At 38.9% G+C, this 26055-nt stretch overlaps 1 protein-coding gene across 1 annotated transcript in view; it reads left to right on the forward strand.

The window, feature by feature from the left end:
- The window catches only part of FAM114A2 (family with sequence similarity 114 member A2), a 33424-nt gene that overhangs the window by 290 nt on the left and 7079 nt on the right, over nucleotides 1–26055 (forward strand). Inside the window, exons 2-11 of the mRNA XM_072824414.1 lie at nucleotides 4320–4564; nucleotides 4930–5029; nucleotides 5650–5742; nucleotides 6985–7076; nucleotides 7568–7702; nucleotides 8188–8346; nucleotides 8980–9103; nucleotides 14743–14822; nucleotides 22600–22722; nucleotides 23228–23367. Coding sequence (XP_072680515.1) covers nucleotides 4334–4564; nucleotides 4930–5029; nucleotides 5650–5742; nucleotides 6985–7076; nucleotides 7568–7702; nucleotides 8188–8346; nucleotides 8980–9103; nucleotides 14743–14822; nucleotides 22600–22722; nucleotides 23228–23367 — 1277 coding nt within the window. The 5' untranslated portion in view covers nucleotides 4320–4333. The remainder of the gene's footprint in view (nucleotides 1–4319; nucleotides 4565–4929; nucleotides 5030–5649; nucleotides 5743–6984; nucleotides 7077–7567; nucleotides 7703–8187; nucleotides 8347–8979; nucleotides 9104–14742; nucleotides 14823–22599; nucleotides 22723–23227; nucleotides 23368–26055) is intronic.

The raw sequence follows: 26055 nt of genomic DNA on the forward strand, positions 1-26055 counted from the left end.
GTTGGCCGCGGGCGTCCGGCGTGGACCCGACCTGGGTGTCGGGACGCTGAGCCCACCCGTGCGTCCGCCCGGGGACCGGGCTGTTAACGACAGTCGTGGCCCCGCCAGCCTCCGCCCGCCCGGCCTCGTCCGGCGGCGGCGTGCGGGGTCCGCCCTGCGCCCCTCGCGTGCTTGTGCGGGTGGCGTCGGGGCCGCGTGGGAACCCCGGCGGGCGGCGTCGGGTGCGGCCGGGTGAGCGACCGCCGCGCGGGGAGCTTGGGAGACGAGCCCCGCCCGCGCGGCCCTGGACCCAGCGCGTCGCCCCTCGGCGGTGTGCGGCCCGACGAGCCCGAGGAGCGTGGGCGCGGCGTGTGTGTGCAGCTAAACGTGTGCGCGCGTGCTTTCGAGGCGTAGGACTCGGCCGGGTGCCTCTGCGGTATTTCCGTTCACAGACGCTCACTGCGGGGTACTTGGGAAACTCACAAAAACCTTAAATAGTGCAATTCCTCACACCTGAAATTTCTTTCTTTTTTAAAATTTCTTTTTCTTAATTTCTTAATTCCTTTTCTCCTTTCCTTTCCTTTCCTTTCCTTTCTCTGATAGTGAATCCACTGAGAACAGGGATAGCACAGCCATTATGATAATAAAAGTCATGGTCATTATAATATATATATATATACACACATATATATATATATTTTTTTGGTCATTATAATATAAGCAGCTTTTCCACCTAGCCAAATGTCTAATGAGCACATTCTAGGGGCTCATTAAACCTCTGTTGCGGGGATCCCTGGGTGGCTCAGCGGTTTGGCGCCTGCCTTCCGCCCGGGGCGTGATCCTGGAGACCCGGGATCGAGTCCCGCGTTGGGCTCCCGGTGCATGGAGCCTGCTTCTCCCTCTGACTGTGTCTCTGCCTCTCTCTCTCTCTCTCTCTCTCTCTTCCTCTCTGTGTCTATCATAAATAAATACATCTTTAGAAAAAAAAATAGACCTTTGTTGCACAAGTGAAGGAATAGACCTAGTGTTTAGTATGTTCGAATATGCTCTTCGGGTCTTCTGTAAAATACGAATTATGTAATATGGATGTCACATAAACTGTACAGTAATTGCCCCTTCACTGCAGGTGATTTATCCCAAGAGGTGTGATGATAAAACGCCTACGTAGTGAGGTGAGACGAGGTGAATGATGTAGGCGCTGTGATAGAGCATTACCTTAGGCCGCTACTGACCTTCTGACAACACCTTGGAAAGAGGATCATCTGCTTCCAGACTGCGGTTGATCGTAGGTAGCTGAAACCCCAGAGAAGAGAGACAGCTGTATATAGCATACTATTTAAAAAATATATATTATTATGTGTTGTAATTTGTAAAGAGCATATAAGGAAAGGGGAATGATAGTGTAAAAAAAAAGTACATATTTAGCCACACAAAACAGTGATTGCACTTTGTTCAAGGCGTGTGTAGTCTTACCTGTTAGGTTCTTGGAGCAATAGGGCAGAAATGGTGCCATAAATTAATTCTCGGTCTCCAAAACTTGGTATGTAGTAGGGACTGAAAAAAATGTTTGCAAATGAATGGATATTTCAGAGTTGGTTTGTATGTGTGTGGGTAATTGCATCTGGGTTTTTTTCTTTGTGTTTTGGGAGTGTATAATGTATGTATATCATATATGATCTAGGCTCCATGGTGTGTACATCTAACTTTCCAGCCTTATGCTTTTTCATCATTCTCCCTGCTATATTAACTACAGTTATTTGTCGATAGTCCATGTCTATCTATAGTCTGTCTATTCCATTTATACTTCCTATGTGTTGTTTTCCCACCTTTGAATTTTCTCATTGGCACTTTTATCTGTCAAAATCCCAAGTGCCCTTTTAGGCAGGTGTTGCAAGTTCAGATGTATACAGGGGCTTAGTAACAAACAAGTCAAATGGATTTAGGTGGAGATTGTAGGGAACTGGAGAACATTTTTCTGTCTAAAAAGGTCCAGCAACTCTTTGGCATGAGCTAATTATTACCATGTTAATAGTGGTGACATGTTACCAGATGTTTCAACTTTACAAGAGAAGTAGAAAATCTGTATTCATATATGAAGTTTGATTTTTATTTTTTTAAAGATTTTATTTATTCATGGGGTGGCGGGGGGCAGAGACACAAGCAGAGACACAAGCAGAGGGAGAAGCAGGCTCCATGCAGAGAGCCTGATGCGGGGATCATGCCCTGGGCTGAAGGTGGCGCTAAACCGATGAGCCACCCTGCCGAAGTCTGATTTTTAAATGTTAGCAGTTAATATAAAAGTTTTAAACACTATGCAGGCCAAATAGAAACATTTAAAGGCTGGAGTTAGCAGTCACATTCTCAGTTTGTGGTCACTATTCTATGCTTATTTCAGATACTTTGTGTGTGAATCATATTCTATGATTCCAGCAGACTTTGTTCTTTTAACATTTTATATATACCTTACTTAAAGTGCTGTTTCCAAGCTGTCCTAGATCTCTTTTTTTTTTTTTTTTGAAAGAGAGAGACAGACAGACATGCAGGCGGAGGTGGGAGCAGGAGAGAGGAATCCTAAGCAACTCCATGCCCACCATGGAGTTTGTCGCGGGGCTCACTCTCACAACCCTGTGATCATGACCTGAGCCAAAATCAAGAGTTGGACACTTAACTGACTGAGCCACCCTGGTGCCCCTGCCAAGCTGTCTTAGTTCTTAATGTCTGTCTCTTCTACTACATTGGAAACATATTGATGGTTTGGATTGGGTCTAATTCTGCACTTGGTAAATATTGGTATAAAATAAATGTGTATATATACACCTAAGGCTTTGGTGTAAGTGTGTATGTGTGAGATACATTTATTTCTCTTTTGGTAATACTAGGTTGTCTTGGAAACCAGCATCTGCTTCTTGTAAAAACACCAGTAGTATCTTGGCTTTAATTGCCAAAGAGCCGTACTTACGGAAGGGATTGAATTGGTTAACATTGCTGTTCAAAAGCTGGTTGATTTAGATTCTATCTCATGGCTTAAATTTTATAATTTAATTTACGAATTGAGGTAGAAATAATGACTAAGATTTTTTAATGACAATCAACAAATGGAAAAATTGATAAATTGTACCTCATTGAAATGAAAAACTTTTGCTCTGTGAAAGGCCCTGTGAAGATGAAAAGATAAACTACAGGCTGGGATAAAATATTTCCAAACCACATATCTGACTAAGGACTTGAATCCAGAATATATAAAGAGCTCTCAAAACAGAAAAAAAAAACAAAAACCCAACAAAATAAATCCAACTAGAATATGAGTAAAAGATACAAATAGGTATTTCACTGAAGTAGATATACAGATGGCAAATAAGCACATGAAAAAAGATGTTCTGTATCATTAGCCATTAGAGAAATACAGCTTAAAGCCACAGTGAAATTATTACACACCTAATCAGAATGGCTCAAAAAAGGAAAAAAAAATCATTCCCAGATGCTGGTGAGAATGCTGAGAAACTTGATCACTCATACATCACTTGTGGTAATATAAAATGGTACAGCTACTCTGGGAAAGAGTGGCAGTTCTTATAAAACTGAACAAGTACTTAACATGATCTAGAAGTTATACTCTTGGTCATTTATTTCAGATAAATAAAAGCTATGTTCCCACAAAATCCTGTATGTTAATATTTTTGGCTGTTTCGTTTGTAATAGCCCCAAACCAGGAACAGCCCAGATATCCTTCAATGGGTAAATGGTAAAACTAAAATACATCCATACCAAGGAATACTACTCAAAAAAAAAAAAAAAAAAAAAAAAGGAAAGAAACTATTGATAAAACAATTTGGATGGATCTTGAAGGACTTAGGCTGAGTGAAAATAGTTAATCTCAAAAGGTCACATACTGTATGAATCCATTTATATAGTGTCTCGTATTGAGATGGAGAACAGATTAGGGGTTGCTCTGGGTGGGTGGGGGTGGGGTCGGGGGGGATGTGACTGAAAAAAGACAACACAAGGGATCCTTGGGATTGAACTGTTCTGTAGCCTGAGTGTGTAGATAGATGGTCACACACATATATATGTATGATAAAATGTCTTAGAACTAAATACATGTACATGAGTGCCTGTAAAACTGATGAAATCTGAAGATGGTTGTATTAATTTTCTGGTTGTCATATTAGACTGTGGTTACGCAAGTTGTTGCCATTGGAAGAAACTGGATGGAGGATATACAGATCTGTCTGTATTTCTTAAACCTGCATGTAACTCTATGATAATCTCAAAATGAAAAGCTTAAACAAATCAAAAAAGCATAGAAGGTTAATTTTTTTCTTTGACTTTTATTTTACCAGGCAATGATCTAATCATGTCAGATAAAGATGATACTGAGACACCAGTGGTAACTGAAGCAACCTCCACCCTTGAAGATGGGAACTGTGAGCTGTCTGAGAATTCTGAGTTCGTTGACCAAAGTGCCAAGCCAGAGAATAAATCAGAGCTTGCAGCTATCACTAGGAAAAGACCAGAGTCCAAACCTTCCAGTGACCTTGAGACTTCAGAAGTTCTCCCTGTTGAGGCATCACAGGCTGTAGGCAAAGTAGAGTATCTTTTAAAACACTGGGATTAAAAGTTTGAGCTAAAAGGAATTTGGATATTGTATCTATTTCTTTTCTTTAAAAGCCGTAAAACACAATCTTTTCAGTTTTATAAATGCCTTTATGAGTAAGGCATGAGTATAAATGCCTGTGCTACATGGTGCCTAAATGCAAGTGATGTAGCATCTGTCAGGCAAGCAGTACAGTTCTTTAGTTTAATAATACCTATTTTTTCACCTGTACTTTGGTTTTTTTTTTTTTTACTTTGGGCTAATTAGATACCTTCTCTGTATTCTCTCTTATTCTTTATTATTTTTTTTTTCCCTTTTCTTTTGCCTTTTGTTTTTCTGCCTACTGGGAAGAACAGGAGACTGTTTCCAAAGATGTACCTCAGACTGGATGGGGATATTGGGGCAGCTGGGGCAAGTCCTTACTCTCTTCAGCCTCAGCTACAGTAGCTACAGTAGGTAAGATCATCCACCATTTTATCAGTTTTTGGGTATATGTTGCTACAGATCTGTATTGAAAATGACCTAATAATTCCTCTTCCATGTTTACTTAAGGGCTTTGTAGTTTGAGAATTTGTTAGGAATGATGGGCTGATTTGTAGTATACCTAGAATTTGCAGCATTTTCTCATTAGCATTTCTTATTAGAGTTTCTTGTTTTCTCATTAACCAGACATTGTTAATTTAAAACTATTGTGTGGTGGTAAATCAAGCTTGTTTTTTTGTTTGTTTTGTTTTGTTTTTTTTGTTAATATTACGGAAATGAACATCAGTTGTGTATGGTCAGTATAACGTGTCTGTGGCCATAGTGACTTTAAAAATCTGCAGGATTGGGCAGCCCCGGTTGCGCAGCGGTTTAGCGCTGCCTGCAGCCCAGGGTGTGATCCTGGAGACCCTGGATTGAGTCCCACGTCGGGCTCTCTGCATGGAGCCTGCTTCTCCCTCTGCCTGTGTCTCTGCCTCGCTCTCTCTGCATCTCTATGAATAAATAAAATCTTTAAAAAAAAAATCTGCAGGATTGTTTTTGGTTTGTTTCTTCAGTTTATGATTTTTGAAAAATGTTACCATTTTTCTCATTAGGACAAGGTATTTCAAATGTCATTGAGAAGGCAGAGACTTCTCTTGGAATTCCTAGTCCCAGTGAAATTTCAACCGAAGTCCAGTATGCAGCAGGTCAGTATATGGAAACTGAAGACCTAGAATTATGGGTCAAATGGAACAGTTGAGCCAATTTTTCAGTACATATTTATTGAGTGTCTGATGTTTGGGGCATCATGGTACTGGTGAGAATGGGGTTTGGAATCTTCCTCTAACAGAGTTCTGTGTCCTTTAGCCACTTTAGTCATCTATGAAGTGGGATGATGTATGTCAGAGGACTGTTACAAATATTAAATAAGGCCATGAATGTAGAATACAAGAATTGCCTAGCATTGTGTTTGGCACAAATGAGTAAGAGCCCAAGAAGGGTTAGCTGAATTTGACTCTGTTGTGATATGAAAAATATGTTAATGTGTTTAGTTTTAGAAGGTTATTTTTTTGTGTGTTTGAATTTTTATGAGGGTGAAATTTAATTTTGGATACCTGCTTTGATCAATGTATTCTCACTTAAGCCACAAAAGACAAAATTATAACCAGGGATCAAGATGGCCTGGGACCAGAAAACAGGAAGTTTTTCAGGCCCTGGTTTTGCTTTCTCCATCTCTCAGGGGCTTTATTGTCTTTCACTCTTGTCTCTCTTTGATGGTCTCACTTTTTTTCTCCAATAAGCATAATTTTCTAGGATAAAATTTAAAATAGGCCATATTTTTAAAAGTCAGATTTACTGATTTATAATTTATAATTATATAAAAATTACATGTAAATGTATAATTTATATACAGTAAAGCTTACTCTTTTTAAGTATATAGTTTACGTGTTTCAACGAACATAACATCCTGCTTATACAGTATAATCACAGTCCATTGTGATTATTCAGTATAGAATATTTCCTCTATGTGTTTGTGTAATCAAAATATAAGAATATTTTCATCACCCCCAAAAGACTATTCATGCCCCTTTGTGGTCCTACTTATCACTTACTCTTAAATTTTGGCAATTGCTAATCTATTTTTTGCCTAAAGTTTGATCTTGTCCAGAAGATCATGTATATGGAATCATGTAGTGTGTAATGTATTGTTACATATATCAGTAATTCAAAAGACTGGATTTTATTTTGGAAATGAAATGAAAATGAAAAGAACTATGTTAGTTTTCATTTTAAAATAGGTAAATAGTTTAAAATAATAAAACAAAAAGGGCTCAGGCTACCCTGTGTATAGGAAGCAAGGTCAAACTTTTAAAATTTCACATAGATGCTAATAAGCCAAAACTATTTTGGATCATCCCTCATGTTGACACATCCCCTTCCTTTTATAGGAGAGACAAATGCCAATGAGAATGCAAATTCTTCCTCATTGATTGGGCCATTTGGTGTATTTTCAACCATCTCTACTGCTGTTCAAACCACAGTGAGTAAAATGGATGGTGGACTGTACTCTGTGAATATAGTGTTTTTTTTTCTTTTTTAAGGATTTTATTTATTTATTCATGAGAGACAGAGAGGCAGAGACACAGGCAGAGAGAGAAGCAGGCTCCACGTAGGGAGCCCGATGTGGGACTTGATCATGCCCTGGGCTGAAGGCGGTGCTAAGCCGCTGAGTCACCTGGGCTGCTCCATTTTATATGTCTTTTGATGAGCCTCTGTACACATTTCTGTTGAGTATGCAACCATGTGTAAAATTGCTGGGTCATAGGATTTTCATATGGTCCCCTGTAGTAGATACTGACATACAGTTGTCCAAACTGTTTAAACCTGTTTACATTCCACAAGCAGTGGATGATTGTTTTATTTGCTCCACATTCTTGCCAGTGCTTGGTATTGGAGCCACTATTTTATATAATCAAAATGTGCAGATGTCTTTTTCAGTATTACTGTAATGGAGTTGAATGTGTTTCCTAGGGAAAGAGCGTGATCAGTGGGGGTTTGGATGCCTTAGAATTCATTGGGAAAAAGACCATGGATGTAATAGCAGAAGGGGATCCTGGATTTAAAAGAACCAAGGGTCTGATGAACCGGAATTCTACATTGTCTCAGGTACTGTTGTATTCACCTGTTTACTTCATGTTTCTGTTTTGATCTGTATTTTTGCGTATGGTAGACCTTGTTAGTATTTCCTTTTGAAGAATTTTCAGTAAGGCTTTTTTGGGTGGGAGGTGGCTGGTGAGAGCTCTAATGCTTAGAGAAATGCCCTTTTTTTTTTTTTCCTCCTCCTCTTTCTTTTCTGCAGGAGCAGTAGAAGGTGACAAGCCCTTTCAGAGCTGTTGAGTACATTAATGTTTAAAGCATTTTCAGAGAAACACCTGGTTCCTTGGGTGTTATTTACCCTGTCCAGGATCAAATTATGTGTGACCATTTTTTCCCAGCAGCTCCTTAGCCTATCAGATTTGAATTGCAGTGCCGGGAATGAAAGGGTAGCACTCTGTCCTGTTACCATCTCAGCTTTGCTTCCCTCAGCTCTCAGAACTCACCCTTGAGCTCTCATTACTGACTGCAGGGTACTCCTCTACCTTTTTTTTCAGGTTTTACGAGAGGCAAAGGAGAAAGAAGAGCTATGGACCTCCAATGAGGTTACCTTGGAAACGGACAAGAAAACTCATTATGGGCTCCTCTTTGATGAATTTCAAGGCCTTTCGCATCTGGAAGCTCTGGAGATGCTTTCGCGAGAAAGTGAAATAAAGGTAATTCCAAACCAATGATTTCAGATGGATGGTCTCCAAGCAAAGGAGTGCTGCATAGTTTCCTCTCTGTACAATTGGAAGGTGAAATGTATTTCACATGGAGGCTGGAGACTCTAAAAATACTATAGCAAATAAAAAAAAAATACTATAGCAAAACAAACTAATGTTTGAACTAATTGCTAGAAACAGAATGAGTCAGGTGTTACTGTTTTTAATTTAAACAGAAAAGGACAGGTTCACCAAGAGGTCTTAATAGCACATCTGTATTTTGCCTTTGTGTTAGTCTTTTTTTTTTTTTTTTGTAGTCTCTCTGGCTTATGCTGCCAATTTGGATACAATTACCTGCTAGTTTTTAATTGATTCAAAACTGTTTAATTTCCCCCTAATTTCTTAGCAATTGTTAAGCACTAATAATTTCTGGATGTTTCTGGCTTCTATTTTTTTTTTTTAATATAATTTCTCCCTACCTTTCTGTAATGGCTTGCCTCTGTATTAAGGTTCTTAAGGAATAGTTTGTATTGGCTGATGAACTCATAATTTTTATTTTAATTTGGTCTATAGTCTCTTTTCCATTTAAAATGTTTTTCTCTGTTTTGTACTCTCACAGTTTCTTATTATTTTGTATCTATTCAGGTGAAATCTATTCTTAATTCTTTAAGTGGAGAAGAACTACAGACTCTAAAACTTGAATTGGAGCAACTCAAGGAAGCATTTTCTCTAGCAGAGTTCTGTGAGGAAGAAGAAGAAGAGAAAAAAGGTAATATGAAAGTCCAACATTTGAGTGGAAGGGATGTAGCATGTTTATATGCAGTGTTTTGCCCTCAACATAAATTATTTTTTCTCCAGTTACGCTAATCTGATTTTACTTTTTGCTGCCTTGCCCCTGACTAGGTATTGATGTGAGCAGTTGGCCTTATGTGCATATCTTTGCCCCACTCCCTGCTCCTGCCCCCCAAACTGTTTGCGACTTCCCCAAGGTCTCATCTTGGACTCACAGATCTGCCTGCTTTTTTGGTTAGAGAGTCACCCTTGTTAGATTCCTGCCTCAGTCAGGCTGGTCATCCCTGTGAGCTTCTTTTATATCCTTAGATACTGCTCCTGTGCCTCTCTAAATTCTGTGATCCCTGTCTTCATCTTGAATTCAGGCGTGCAAGGTGGCAGTTATCCCAAATGTAGGTGATAATTTGTATTTTTTATTTTCGATAGTTTTTTTATGCCATATTCCTAGTGTCTGCATACTCCAGAAAATATTAGTAACTACTCATTTTTGCAAAATTATCAGGAAACAAGGTAGTTTACATAAAGTGTAATTTCTAGTAGCTGAATCTTAAGCTTTTAAGGATTGTTTTATTTTAAAGTTTAACTGGAAATATTTCTAATATGTTTTACACACTGACCATTTTTTTACTAGACTTAATGAATACAGGTTTTTTTGCCTTTTTTAATAAATGAAATGAGTTATAAACATTAGAAGTGACTAGAAAAATTCCCTCAGTGTCCATCAAGACACATGGGCCAATCACCCATATGGTAGATTAAGTCAGTGGTTTGAAAAGTGGGGTCTACAGATTCTTGGTCCCTAGGATTTCTTCAGGGAATCCATACGTCAAAACTCTGCATCATAAAACCAAGATTTTTTTTTAATTTATTATTTTGATATTTGTACTGATGGTGCAAGAGCAGTGGTGATTAAATTACTGGTGTCTTAACAGATCAAGACAGTGGTACCAAACTGTACTAATGCTGTTTTCAACTGCGATGCATTCATAGTAAGAAAAAAAATAGATAAAAATTTTTAAAGTGTTCATTTAACCTTGTCTCATGAAGCAGTAACAATGATTAATCTTACTAAGGCTTGACCCTTGAATACACTTATTTTTCATATTTTGTGTGAATCGTATGGAAGTTGTCTCATGGAGAAGTACTGTTATTGTTTGGGTTGTAAGCTAGAGTACCTGTTTTTTTCATGGAACACAGTTTTTATATAAAAAGATTGCAGTCACAGAGACTGTTCAGAGTTAGATATTTGGTAAATATTTTCTTAAAAATGAATCAAATAAGCCTTCAGGACACCTTAAGGAAAGAAATATTTGTGGCTAGTAAAATTTAAATTACGCAAAATTTAGAATTTTGTAAAACTTCTGTTTGTTATAGTAGTGAGGTTGACAGCTTCCCATTGCTTACAGATTTTTTTGATGAAATTGGTGGTGATAGTAACAAATTTGATCTCCTAGGGGTATTCAAATGTGTCAGCGTTTAGATCTGCATAATTCAGAGAACCAGTATTTTCTGGATAACTTACGGGTGATGTTACAAGGTGATGTTACAAAGTCATACGTGGGCGAGAGAGACCAGTAAATTTTGATTTAATGTAACTGAATTCAAAATTTTATGATATGATTTCAGGTTGTACATTGTAACTAACCTTTAAGAAATAACTATTTCTTGAACTTTGGTGTAGTATTAAAGAATATCCACAATTATGTGCAAAGGCTATTAAAATCATTCTCATCTTTCCAACTATGTGAGCTTGAATTTTCTTCATGTGCTTAAAATAATATATCACAACACATTGAATGTATAAGCAGATACAAGAATCCAGCTGTCTTTAAGCTAGGCATTAAAGAGATTTGCAAAGATATAAAACAATGGCATTGATCTCACTAAAGTTTTTCTTTTTTGGAAAATATATTTGTTTTTCTTAAAAATTTTATGTCAACAAGTGTGTTTAAAGAATTAATAAATCAAACATTTCAGTTTTAATTTTTAATATAATAAGTGTTGACAGGTATAGAACTTCTATTTAAAAAACTCTATGGGGTTCTCAAAAAGTTTTAGGAATATAAAGGGGTCCTGAGACCAAAGTGTTTTTGAGAACTACTATATTACATTATCCTAAAATGCTAGTCTTTTAGAAATGTCTCTATTGCTTTTCAGAATTGTGCATGTTTGTGTTCTTTTGTGCATTAATCTGCCCATCTTTTAATTCTCTTCATTATCAGTGAGCTTGCTTATAATACCCTCTGAATCTTACTATCTATCTTTAATCAGCTTTGGTTGGAAACCAGTCTTTTTTTTTTTTTTTTTTTAAGATTTTATTTATTTATTCATGAGAGACAGAGAAGCAGAGAGAGAGAGAGAGGCAGAGACATAGGCAGAGGGGAGAAGCAGACCCCATGCAAGGAGCCCGATGTGGGACTGATCCTGGGACTCCAGGACCACGCCCTGAGCCAAAGGCAGACCTCAACCACTCACCCAGGTGTCCCGGAAACCAGTCTTATTCAAGTTGTGTATTAAAAGGGCACTTTGAGTGAGTCTTAGGGCCTTTCTTATGAGAGAGGAAAGTAAAGTAGAATGTATGGATTCTATACTAAGAAAAACTTCCTCTTCTTTGTTCCCATTTTTGTTTTGCACTGCATTCTAAGAAGTCATATTGGCTGGTTATATAACATTTTGCTATATATTCTATGTAAAAATCCTGGTCCTGGTATGAAATGGCTCTTGAGTATAAGTTTTTAAAGCTTCCCTGAAGTACTGAGAAGACAGTATAGCATGATGGATAGAAGGATGGGTTTTGGAGTTAGACCTGGGTTCAAAATCAAGATCTGCTGTTTCCTAAGCCATGTGACCTTGGAAAATTCCTTAACACTCAACTTCTGTTTTCTCAGTTGTAAGAAAAGGATGCTAATTCCTCTCAGGTTGTTATAAGGACTAAATGAAATATTTAAGGTGTGACACATGGTAAGCACTCAACAGATGGTGACTACTATTTTCATTATTAGGGTGGGATAAGTAAATAAAGATCTATGCTTAGCAGGAAATCTATAAATTAATTTTGTTTTGCGTAAGTTGCTCTATTGTTCCTAACTAAGCCCTAATGTGGCAATCCCCAGTTATTTATAAACTTTATTTATTTGTACATAATACCATTAACAGTATTTGCTCAATTTAGTCAACATCTGGCTTTGCATAGTAATCAGAAATCCTGATCTTTAAATACCATTCTGAGGACTCTAATGGCATTTCTGAACAGATGGATTTGTGCCTATGACATTTTTCTCCCTTACCTGTTTGCTAGAGATCAGGACTCTGAAAAGAAAGCACCCAAGTGCTGCACATTACGCTCTGCAACAGTTTTCTCCAGGGATTTTTGGATAAAAACGCAACACTGATCTTGGTATTATATCTCAATGAAAATATTAAAAAAAAAAAAAAAAGGCAGTGGTAGCAGAGGGGAGAGAAAACCATAGAATCTGGTTCTGGTGATGCTGATCATCTTTACTTTACATCAACAGCCGTAGCTCTTGCCCCTCTATCTTATGCATCTGATCCCTTTGCCTCAGAGGGAGACTCTAGCCTCTCCTGAATCCCTCCAAAACACTAGCCCTACCTCATTTCCATCCTCGCACTTTTATCCTAATGCAACAACTACATTTTATACTTAGGTCTGGAGGAAGTACATGACACGATCTCCAAACATTTTTGGATCAATCCTTAGCAGTAAAAGATTTTGAGTACTTAGACCTAATGTATGTACATTTGATGTTTATATACATGTACTACTATGATAATATATTACTTACATTCTAAAGTATACTCTAAAATAGAAGTTTTTATTTTTATTTTGTTATTTATTTATTTATTTAAAGATTTTATTTATTAATGAGAGACACACACACACACAGAGGCAGACACAGGCAGAGGGAGAAGCAGTCTCCATGCAGGGAGCCTGACATGGGAATCGATCCTGGGTCTCCAGGATCACGCTCTGGGCTGAAGGTGGCGCTAAACCGCTGAGCCACTCGGGCTGCCCTAAAATAGAAGTTTTTAAAGGATGGTTTAGTTAGCAGCAGGTACACACTGCTGCCCAAAAATAAAAGTTATTCCCTGCCTCCCCCCCCAGTACTCTATTGGGTTATTTTGTGAACTCCTTGGGGTATAAGCATCCCAGTATAGATTCAGATACTCCCTTGTTCCCATATAATTTAGAAGCTTTGCTAGAAAACCAAAATGCCTGTTAGATTTTAGGTTTTTAGACAGTGGGATTTGATTAGGAGTTGCTAAGAGGATTTATGTAGTGACAGCTGTAGTATTAAGGAGATCAGCTTTTCCCAGGCCATATTACACCTGGGATCACCAAACCATTTGAATTTTGTCTTGAACACCAAGAGAGAAAGGTAAAAGGATAGCAGATGGAGAGAGAAGAATGAAGATGGAATTTTTTTTTCTAAGGGTTTTGGGGGAAAAAACAGGTATAAAGCAGTAATAATTTGCCCTGGTAAACTATGAACTGGTGACTCAGAAATACACTTAGAGATTGTAAGTGCTAGAAGATTTCTACATACAAGAGTTCTCCCTACATTGTACAGTTGAGAGAAGCCTTCCTTGATCTGAGAAAATTGAGTAAGATTTAGATGAGTGGAAAGGAAAACAGCATTTCTTGCTATTTGTGTGTGTGTGTGTTTTTGTTTATATTGACTTTACCTGTTTGCCTGTATGTTTCTCAAATACAAATATTCTATGTTTCCCATCATCTCTCAGGCTTCTTAACCAACAGCTTTCTTTCCTCCTTCCAACATTCTGGGATCCCTTTTCCTCTTCCTTTCTTCTTATCCATCATTATCTCCACCTGTATCCCCGATCATTGCCTCAACCTCCCTGCCCACTCCCCCTGCCCCCCTCTTGTTTCCATTTCAGTTCATCCTTCACAGTGCGCCAGTGGATCTTTCTGAAATTTAAATTGGACATATCTGTCTCTCTTTAAAATCATTCAGCATCTCCTCATTCCCTCAATAAAAAGTTTGAATTCCTCACTGTTGTTTTTAAGGCCCTCTTTTACCTGGATTCTCCTTAACTTTCTAGCTTTATTCTTACCTCTCCCTTACATAGGACTCCCAAACATGTTAAACTTATTGCCATGCTTTCTTTTAACTCTGCCTCTATTACTTTTTTCACTGAGACTTCCTTGTCTCTTGGCTAAGTTGTGTTCATGTTTTATGTCCTGACTCCACTTTCTTCAAAACACAGGCATAGTACTGCTTTCACCAGTTCTCATTCATACATCTGGAATATAATATAAAGAGCACGGGATTTGGACTGGGGTGGGAAGGCCAATGTTTGCCTCCTAATCTATGCTATGAGATTTTGGGGAAGTAAATTAACCACTTAAAGGCCTAGTTTCTTTATCTCTAAAATGGGATAATGACACTTTTTATAAGCCCATCGAAAAAATTCATTGGTATCTATAGAAGATTCTGTAAGCACTGAAGCACGTTGCTCATTTAAATTGCTGCTGCTGCTCCTGCCGTGCCTTTCCTCTTCCTCCTCAGCACCTACCCACCCCATCAGTCTTTCTGCTGCGTCTTACATGGGACTTGGTTTTTGTTTTGTTTTTAGATGACGAAGACTTTACCAAAGAAATAACAGAGCTATTTTCCCAGCTGCATGTCTCCTCCAAACCTGAGAAACTTACCAAGGTAAGTTATTACTTCTTGGTGATTTTCGTTTTTTTACTTATGTCAATTTACCGGATGAAGAATGTAAGATTCTAGCTTCCTGGCAAGGATGTCACGAAATTGGGTATATATCCTGAGTTCTCTATCTTCTGCCTGCCTCCTGGATTCCCAGGTTAACATGCAGATCTCACATCTGCCCTCCCCAGTGGAGCCTGCCCCACACATCTGCCATCCTCCGCTGTTTTCATTTGGAATGTTTGCTTATCTGAAAGCTCACATGAGACCACAGCGTTGGCGGTGCTCCCCAGCCTTCGTTTTCCCAGTGGCTAGCCTCTATTGGGGTTTTCCTGTTCTTAGGTCTCTAAGTGATTCAGAGATAATGGAATGTGGCCCCTGCCCTTATGGCCTGAATGGAGGTTATCATTTCCCAGAGCCCAGTGACCTTTTAGCATGTGAAAATGAAAATCCCACAGCTTTTAGGCCTTGGTCTTTGATGGCGATGTCTGACTTACCTTCACACACTTGGAACGTGGAAGGGCTTTAGTCAAAGTGGGTAGGGAGGGTCTGTTTCCAGAGCGGTACACATATAGCATATATGCTACTGCCAACTCATGGGATACTCTCCGCTGGGTCTTGGGCTGCTTGCTGCCTCTGTACCCTCCTCTCAAAATCTCCAGATACATTTCCGGATTAGTTAGCAGCAGGTACACACTGCTGCCTGGCCAGGACAGCCATTACAGTTATCTGGATACTGCAGGGTAAGGAATGTGATGCTAGATTTGTTATCCCACTCTCCCATCTCCATTTAAAATGCTGCATTCCCCAAGGAACTTTTTAGATCATCCCCTAGGCACTCATCTTCCTTATCTCAACTGTAGTACTTGACTACAGCACTTTCTGACATGTATCATCATAGTGTTTTTTGAATTGGAAATAATGTCAAACTTAGAGAAAGATTGCACAGATAAAGGAAATAACATTCATGTATCTTTTATGCAGGTACACCTATTAGTAATATTTTACTTCATGCATTTCATCAGTCATGTCTGAGCCTTTGTTCTCTCATTCCCTCTCCTATCCCTTCCCTTTCATCTCCCCTTCTTCCCTTTCCCCCCATACAGCACTACACAAACATACACACACGCTCATGCATGCACATTGTTATTATTGGGACTATTTTGGGGAATTAATAGTATATACGATAGCACTTTAGTCATAAATATGTTAGTATGCACCTGCCAAGAATATGGATATTGCCTTATGTCACCACGGTAGTTATCACCACAGTAAACTTAACATTGATACTATATTTTTAAAAAGATTTTATTTATTAGAGTGAGAGTAGGAGCAGGGGGAGCAACAGAGGGAGAGGGAGAAGCAGACTCACCTCTGAGCAGGGAACCCAATGTGGGGCTTGATCCTGGGATCCTGGGATCATGACCTGAACTGAAAGCAGATGCTTAACTGACTGAGCCCGCAGGCGCGCCTGATACCATATTTTTACTTAATCTGTTGTCCACTTGACCACATTCTGGTTTTGGCAACTGGCCCAACAATATCCTTTGTATTAAAGTTTTTCCTCTAACATTGGAGGTAGGACATGATCACAGATTGTGTTTAGTTGTCATGTACTTTCAGCCTCTTTTCATCTGGAGTAGTTCCCCACTTTTCCTTATTTTTTATTATGAGAAATACAAATTTCTCTTCCCCTGTGTATAAAAATAGAGTATTCCTCATTTGGGTTTGTCTGATGTTCTCTCACGATTAACGTCAGGTTATGCATTTCCAAGCAAGCTACTTCCTAAGTGATGTATCTTTCCCATGTTGTCACACCCAATGCACAGGACCCAAGGCACATCTTCCCCTCATTGTGCCTTGTTGCCTGATTTCTCACTGTGTGGTTATGATTGACTCCCTCTGTTACTAATAAACTTTCTGTGCAGAGACATAAGACAGATACCCTGATCCTCATCATAATTTCCCTTCTAGATTTAGCATCTGTGATTCTTGCTGCACCAGTGTTTCCAGTGATGGTTGCAAAATGATGATTTGTTTTAACCCTAGCACTCGCCCCACATTTATCAGTTGGCTCTTGGCATTCTACTCTAGTTAAGAGTTTAAGAGTTCTCCCTTCTCTTGTTTATTTATTTATTATCTGTTACTTAATATGATCTCATGGGTTTCTGTTTCTTTCCTTTGGTTTGTAATTCATTACGGTTTTAAATTATTTTGGTATTCAAGTTGTCCTTCAAATGGACTCCTGTGTGACATGCACTTACCATTGTTTGGAGTATTTCCTTATTTTCTGGCATAACAGGATATCTTGGACTCACTTTGTACCTTCCATATGCCAGCCCTGGAATTAGCCATTTCTTCAAGGAGCCATGGTTTCTTTTTAGTATTACAGGCTAACATGTGGGAGCTCATCACTGCTGGGGTGTCTTTGCTTCCAGGCCCTGTGGGCAGAGCTAGGAAATGTACTCAGATACACACACCCCTATATTTGTATATTGTACATACGTTAGAGATCTGAGTTCACCCTGGTAACTCCAATTTCAGTCCATCTCTACATGGTTCTTCCTGCTTTGCCTTTCCTCATGACACATTTGTATCTCTCTTTTAACACAGTGAGAAATCCAATTTTCCAACATTAGCACACGTCCTTATTTCCTCAGTTCTTTATGCATCTGAATTAGTTTCATTTCTTTGCCCATGCTACTATAAAACCAACCCCTGGAAAGAATGTATGATTTATTTGCTTTCCCCCATGTTAATTTTCAAATATATAGAGTATTGTCATGTTTCTGAAAAGTCAAAACTGTATAATTCCCATCTGCTCCATTTTCCCTTCTCCTTTTAGATAATATTTTTAAAAATTTTATTATTTTTTTATTTTTTAAAGATTTTATTTATTTATTCATAGAGACAGAGAGAGAGAGAGAGAGAGGCAGAGACACAGGCAGAGGGAGAAGCAGGCATCATACAGAGAGCCTGACGTGGGACTTGATCCAGGTCTTTTAGGATCACGCCCTGGGCTGCAGGCGGCGCTAAACCGCTGCGCCACTGGGGCTGCCCTCCTTTTAGATATTAAACTTTCTTGCTTTCTGGCATGTCCTTCTTGTGTTTCTTTTTTTAGGTAAGTAGATGTATATTAAAGATAAGCAGATATATTCATTATCTTCTTATACAAAAGTTAACATATTCTGTATGTTCTTTAGCACTTTGCTTTTTTCACTTAACCTTATGCATATATATCTTTATACATTTATCATAGGTTTTTTCATTTGTTTTTTTAAATGTGTATATCTTATCTTCCATCCTAAATCTTTTTTTTAAAGACTTATTTATTTGAGAGAGGGGGAAGGAGAATGTGCATAGAGGGGAGGGGCAGAAGGAGAGAGAGAATCTCAGGCGGACTCCCTGCTGAATGTGGAGCCTGACACAGGCCTGATCCCAAGATGTTGAGATCATGACCCAAACCCAAATCAAGTCAGATGCTTAACCAGCTAAGTCCCCCAGGTGCTCCACGTTCCTTCCTAAATCTCAAATTTCTTCAAGGCTGGATCTTTGCTTTATTGATCCTTAAAATCCCAGACTTACTATTTCTTACTTTGTGGTGTTGAGCAAGTTGTTTAACCTCTCTGCCTCTGTTCTTCTATCTGTGAGATAGGGATGATATAGGGTTCTTGTGAAGAATTAATGTGATAATACACACAAAGCTTTTATGGAGTCCCTGGCTCATAGTACATGCTCACCATTGATGGTCCTATCTATAGAAGCTATTCCTATATAGTATACATTTTGGTATTTGATAAATATACATATGTTATGTAACTTACTTTGCTAGGTACTAGGGAAACTATAATGGAAAAGACATAATTTCTGTACAAGGAGATCATATAATCATTTTAAAAAGGCAAGTAACCCCTTAGATGTTTAGTAGTTCTGGTCATTCTCTGAAAGCAATCTTCACATTGTTTACATTTTGGGTGTTGAGTCATAAGAGATAGAATAGTTAAAGACGAGGGCCTGATTTTCCACAAGGATTTATATGGGAGACTGTGATAGAGGGGAAAAGCAATGAAGCAGGAGTCTGAGAAGACAGTTCTGATTCTTATTCTGACACATGTGATGTTGGCAAATCTTGTTTCTTTTCTAGGCCTCCCCCACCCCAAGTGATAAAATAAGTGGTTGGAGAAGCTAACCTCTTAAAAGGTGGCTTTTAATTCCTAAGTTTCCGGGTCTCACCAGTGGGAGGTTCCAGACTGAATTGTGGGTGTGAGGTCTGGGTAGCATTGCTGATTTTTGAAAGGTCTGATAAATTACCTTGAATTGGCACAGTAGTTCATAATGACTTCACTTAATGTATTTATTACAAGAGTGGTCATTTTGAGTATGTACTATGCCTGCTAAAATAGCTCCTTCAAGTATACTACATTTATGATACCAATTTTCTTCTTTTGTGTGCTCTTACGTCTCCCTGTTTTTCTTCCTTCTTTTATTTATTTATTTTTTAAAAAGATTTTATTAATTTATTCATGAGAGAGAGAGAGAGGCAGAGGGAGAAGCAGTCTCCATGCAGGGAGCCTGATGTGGGACTCGATCTGGGGTCTCCAAGATCACACCCTGGGCCAAAGCCAGATGCTAAACCGCTGAGCCACCCAGGGATCCTCTTCTTCCTTCTTTTAATCCAAGATAAATCAATCCCTGGTTTTGCTCTCGTTTTATTTCTTGAAAGGAATTGCAGAACATTTTCCATACTTATTTAGAGTATTAGTCATCTCTTAGGATTCTTTCCAGCCTCATCTCTCACTGTCCTTTTCTCTAAAAATCTCACCACTCCAACATCATCTTCTACCATGCTTTTCCCGTATTGGTCTTCCTTCTGTTCCTTGAGTACACCCACCTGATTTCCCTCTGCTTACAACACTCATTTTCTAAATATTTGCATTTTAAACTTTTAAACTTCAGATTTCAGCTCAGGTATCACGTCTCAAGATCCCTCCTGACCATCCAAACCTAGTTTGCCTTCTCATCCAGTCCATACTCTCCATCTCTCCATTTTATTTTCTTCACTTATTTGTTTCTTGCTATGTTTTTGCACTAGAGTAAGAAGAGTAGGACCATGGTTTATATTAGTCGCTACTGTTCCCAGCGCTTAGGACAGTGTGTAGTAAATATTTGTAATGGATGAACTGAATAAATGCATTGCCTGCTCTGGTTTTACTAGTTGCTTCACAGTTTTCTTAGCACACTTCGGGTTTTCTTGTTTCCAATCTTTATACAATTATTATTATTATTTAACTTGAGGAGTTTTTTTTTTAAGATATAACTTATTTATTCATTCATGATAGACATAGAAAGGCAGAGACACAGGCAGAGAGAGAAGCAGGCTCCATGCAGGGAGCCCGACATGGGACTCGATCCCGGGTCTCCAGGATCACGCCCTGGGTCTCCAGGATCACGCCCTGGGCCACAGGCAGGTGCTGAACCGCTGAGCCACCCAGGGATCCCCCTAATTTGAGGAGTTAATGCATAGGGGAGTTATAGATCAGAGCCAGATTGTTCTTGAAGGTGTTCATAGATGAACTCTATGGGAGTTCCTGTGTCATAGGAGAAAGAACCTTGAAATGAATTATCTGCGTACATAGATTCTGCTCTAGCTCGTTCATGATGTAGCCTGCATGGGGCTCTCAGTTCTCAGCTGGAATGACTCTCCTAATCTTACGTGGATTCCTATTGCCTGGTTACAGCTCTGAGCACATTCTGTCCATATAGAGGTCCTCAAGTGGATGCCTTCATTTAATGACAATAAACCTTTTCTTAGATGCCAGGACACACTCAGTTGCAAATGACAGAAACTCCAGTCAGACTGGCTTAAGAAAAAAGGGGCACTCATTAGCTCAAGAAACCAGAATATCAAGGGGCAAGACTGACTTCAGGCATGGCTCTCTACCCACCTATCCCCACCCCAGTCCCCACACCAGTCTCTTGACTCTGTGTTCTTTTAGTTTGGCTTTATTCTTAGAGAATCTTTTCCAGATGGTGGTAGGATAACTACTGACAACTTAAGGGTAACTTTTTTCCAGTTGAGTAACTCCCAACAGAAGGAAGGCTTCCCTTCCCCAATAATTTTATCAGTTGTCCTGAGGCTAATGCCCATTGACCTGGGTTGGGGTGACTTTTCCATCCATGAAGTAATCACTGTATGGACAGGGGGATTAATATTCTTGGTAAAAACCTGAATTGTTTGCCAACCCTTGGAACCAAAGGATGGAAGCAACCCCACCCGAACCACAGGAACTGAGAAAAATCTGGAAACTACTACCAAGAGAAAGGAGATATGGATGCTGGCTAGATAAAAACAGTAGGTGTCCTTTGTAGTGTGCTGGATAGTGGGTGTGTAAATCCAAGTAAGACAGTCTGTAACTATCCTATAGCAATGTTTGTATAGGAGATAGACACATTTAATTTTGGTAAGTACTAAGATGAATGGGTACTCGGGACTGTGGACATGCAGAAAAGAGTTGTTTGGGTGCCCAGTCTCCGGGAACGTTTTTGAAAGTTACCTGGAAGAAACACTGTCTGGGTGGAGGATTGAAAGAAAACTAAGAGCTACCTTTATTTGGAGAAAAGAAGAGGGTGGGGAAGGGCATTTTAACCTAAGGGAATAGCATGAGTGAAGAACAGGCATATTTATAGGTCATTATTATTAGATCTTAAAATGAAAGTGGTCAGAGATGAAGGAGGTCTAGGTCATGGGTACTTCTTCAATCATGAAAGAACATGGTCTAGTTGATGGGGAGCCATTGAAGAGAAGAGGAATGATAAGTGTATGAAATATCCTGATACATATGTCCAGTAAGCAGCTGGAATGTGTTGTTTCCCTGAGAGGTCAGTGCTGGAAATAAGGATTTAGGAGTCAGCAGCAGGTAGGGAATATTTAAAATTATAGAAAAAGAATGGGCAAAGGGAAGAGGGAGTTGGGTTAGGCAAGTAGAGAGCCAGGCTAGAACTCCAGGTGATGCTGGTATTTAAGGGGCTGAAAAATAAGGATCTATACATACAAGAGTCTGAGGAGGAATGCTTATAAGGGGGGAGGCAGAACTGGAAGTTGGTGGTATTATAAAAGTCAAAACAAGAAGCAACTCAAAAGCCCATTATCAGGACAATGGTAAATTATGATATATGTATAAAATGAACTACCACACAGCAAGAAATAAGAATGAGCTGCTAGTGCTTGCAACAGCATGGATGGATCTAACAGACAGTATGTTAGGCATAACAAGTCAGACACAAATTAGAATGGACTTAAGATTTCATTTGTATGCATTTAAGGATGGGTAAAATTAATTTACAGTGAGACAGAAGAGTGATTACCTTTGGGCAAGGGTTTAGGGATGGGCATGAGGGTACCTTCCATTGTGGGGTGATGGAAATGTTCTGTATCTTGATCTGGGTCACAGTTACAAAGGCACATACGCATGTAAACATTTCTTGAATTGTGTGCTGAAAATTTATGCACTTTATGTAAATTTTACCCTAGTTTTCAAAAAGACCAAAGGATTAGAGAATTTCAACAAGGAATGAGTGAACAGTAGTGTTAGGTGTTCTAAGAGAAGTGGTAAGGTAAGTAGATACATGTATGATAAATGTATGTTTGGATGAGAACAGAGCATTGACTTACATGATGCTAGCCATGATGCTAACATGTTCCTGGTAGGTGCACAATGCATACTGTTACCTCTTGGTGAGCTGAATTGAACTGTTGATGGGCAGTAATCTTTTTCTTATTTAGGCAAGGAATACTGCCTACGAATGGATCAGTACATCTCTGGCCAAACCATCAGAAGAGAAGGAAGACGGAGAGAAACAGTTGGAAACAGAAAAAATTGAGCAAATCAGTAAAAATTCAATAGAGGTATCAGAGCAGTTAAACCTTTTTTTCTCTTTTAACGGTGTGGAGATGTGGGTATCACAATCAGGGATGCAGGCACCTTTTCTTTGTTGCACCACTACTCGTCATTTAACCCTTGTAATCCAAGAGTATGGCAGCAACCTTGTTCCAGACTATGGAATGAAAGGAGTGAAGGAAAAGAGACTAAGGGTGTGTTTGTGTGTTATATCATGGGGAAAGTTCCCAGAAGCTGCAACAAGACACTTTTGATCTAAATCTTTTGGCCAAAACATAGTCACCTGGTCACACCTGACTTCAGGGAAGCTACTGTTTTTGTAATTTTGAGTCCAGTTGTTAAAAGACCTCACTGCTGTGGTAGAAGAGGTTTATTGAAGGGCAGCCATTGGTCTCTGCTGCTTTCAAGATACCAAATCCTACAGGATGAGAGAAGCAAAGTGATGTCATTTCCTCTGGGCTAAAAAACCCCCCAAAATAAAAAAACAGTGCTTTGTCTTGTTTTTCCGTTCAGGATATACATGCATTTGCAATCCGGAGCCTAGCAGAGCTGACTGCCTGCTCAATTGAACTGTTTCACAAAACAGCGGCTCTGGTTCTGCATGGCCAGAAGCAGGAAGTGACAGCCATAGAAAGAAGCAGAACTCTTTCCCAGTAAGTATAAAGAGTATCCCTATAAAAGATACAAGTTGCTCAGAGTTTTCTCAGCTTCTTTCCAAAGTTTAAGAAACTTTGCTCTCAAAAAGGTGCTATTCACATTGTACCATCCACAGGTTAGAGGTTTGTTCATTTTGGGTTTTAGTTATTAAGTAGCCAGAGGGGTTCTTTTCACTGAGCCATAACTCTACATTATAAATGTTTTTATTAACTGGTTGTTTTATTAATTAATTTTTATTATTGATAATCTGAAAACTAGGTCTCACGTTATTTTAATAAAAATAAAATTTTACAAAAGTAAAAACAGAATAGTTCTAAAGCCTCAATTCTTAATAATGGTTATACCCATTATTGAATGTTGATTATGTCCTAGGCTCTAAGGGACTGCTAAGGGACGTATGTGTATCATTTCTAATTTTTATAACAACTCTAAAGGTAAGTGATTAGTCCAGCTTTAAAAAAATGAGGAAACACACACAAAATAAAAAATAAAATAAAAATGAGGAAACACACACAAAATAAAAAATAAAATAAAATAAAAAAAATGAGGAAACACTCAAAAATGAAATAATCTACCCAGCTTGTGCAGACTGGGATTTAATCCCAGGCCAGGCTAAATCCCTAAGCCCCTTTTCCACCATATTGCTGATTTGGAATAAAAATTTCAGAAATAATATTAAGTAGATAGTCACAAGAGACAAAAAAGGACTGCTTTCTAAATAAATCTAATTAAATAATGAGAATTTTCATTAGAAAAAAAATGTGTAGTAGTGTCTAGTTTGTTAGGATTGGGAAAGGCCCTTGATGTTTTCCAGACCCCTTCTTCACCTACAGCTTCAGTGCTCTGCAGCATCCCACAACAGGGGGTTGGTTTTGTCTTAACATCCTTACCCAGGGCAATATACACGTTTAATGCAATCCCTATCAAAATACCATGGACTTTCTTCAGAGAGTTAGAACAAATTATTTTAAGATTTGTGTGGAATCAGAAAAGACCCCGAATAGCCAGGGGAATTTTAAAAAAGAAAACCATATCTGGGGGCATCACAATGCCAGATTTCAGGTTGTACTACAAAGCTGTGGTCATCAAGACAGTGTGGTACTGGCACAAAAACAGACACATAGATCAGTGGAACAGAATAGAGAATCCAGAAGTGGACCCTGAACTTTATGGGCAACTAATATTCGATAAAGGAGGAAAGACTATCCATTGGAAGAAAGACAGTCTCTTCAATAAATGGTGCTGGGAAAATTGGACATCCACATGCAGAAGAATGAAACTAGACCACTCTCTTTCACCATACACAAAGATAAACTCAAAATGGATGAAAGATCTAAATGTGAGACAAGGTTCCATCAAAATCCTAGAAGAGAACACAGGCAACACCCTTTTTGAACTCGGCCATAGTAACTTCTTGCAAGATACATCCACGAAGGCAAAAGAAACAAAAGCAAAAATGAACTATTGGGACTTCATCAAGATAAGAAGCTTTTGCACAGCAAAGGATACAGTCAACAAAACTCAAAGACAACCTACAGAATGGGAGAAGATATTTGCAAATGACATATCAGATAAAGGGCTAGTTTCCAAGATCTATAAAGAACTTATTAAACTCAACAGCAAAGAAACAAACAATCCAATCATGAAATGGGCAAAAGACATGAACAGAAATCTCACAGAGGAAGACATAGACATGGCCAACATGCATATGAGAAAATGCTCTGCATCACTTGCCATCAGGGAAATACAAATCAAAACCACAATGAGATACCACCTCACACCAGTGAGAATGGGGAAAATTAACAAGGCAGGAAACAACAAATGTTGGAGAGGATGTGGAGAAAAGGGAACCCTCTTACACTGTTGGTGGGAATGTGAACTGGTGCAGCCACTCTGGAAAACTGTGTGGAGGTTCCTCAAACAGTTAAAAATATACCTGCCCTATGACCCAGCAATTGCACTGTTGGGGATTTACCCCAAAGATACAAATGCAATGAAACGCCGGGACACCTGCACCCCGATGTTTATAGCAGCAATGGCCACGATAGCCAAACTGTGGAAGGAGCCTCAGTGTCCAACAAAAGATGAATGGATAAAGAAGATGTGGTTTATGTATACAATGGAATATTACTCAGCTATTAGAAATGACAAATACCCACCATTTGCTTCAACGTGGATGGAACTGGAGGGTATTATGCTGAGTGAAGTAAGTCAGTCGGAGAAGGACAAACATTATATGTTCTCATTCATTTGGGGAATATAAATAATAGTGAAAGGGAATATAAGGGAAGGGAGAAGAAATGTGTGGGAAATATCAGAAAGGGAGACAGAACGTAAAGACTGCTAACTCTGGGAAACGAACTAGGGGTGGTAGAAGGGGAGGAGGGCGGGGGGTGGGAGTGAATGGGTGACGGGCACTGGGGGTTATTCTGTATGTTAGTAAATTGAACACCAATAAAAAATAAATTAAAAAAAAAAAAAAAAAACCTTCCTTAAGATGAGGGACTCACACTCCCAGAGTAGCCTGTTCTTTGGAAAAGTGGCTACTTCCACTTTTCTACTTATATATCTGGGTTTACATGTATACATATATGTATATGTGTATGTGTACAGTAGGTATATGTGTGTATAAACACACATATGTATAGTCGCCCGGCTAATTATCAAGTAAGTTAAAATCCATG

This window comes from Canis lupus, chromosome 4 (genome assembly GCF_048164855.1).
Source record: "Canis lupus baileyi chromosome 4, mCanLup2.hap1, whole genome shotgun sequence".
Lineage (NCBI taxonomy): Eukaryota > Metazoa > Chordata > Mammalia > Carnivora > Canidae > Canis > Canis lupus.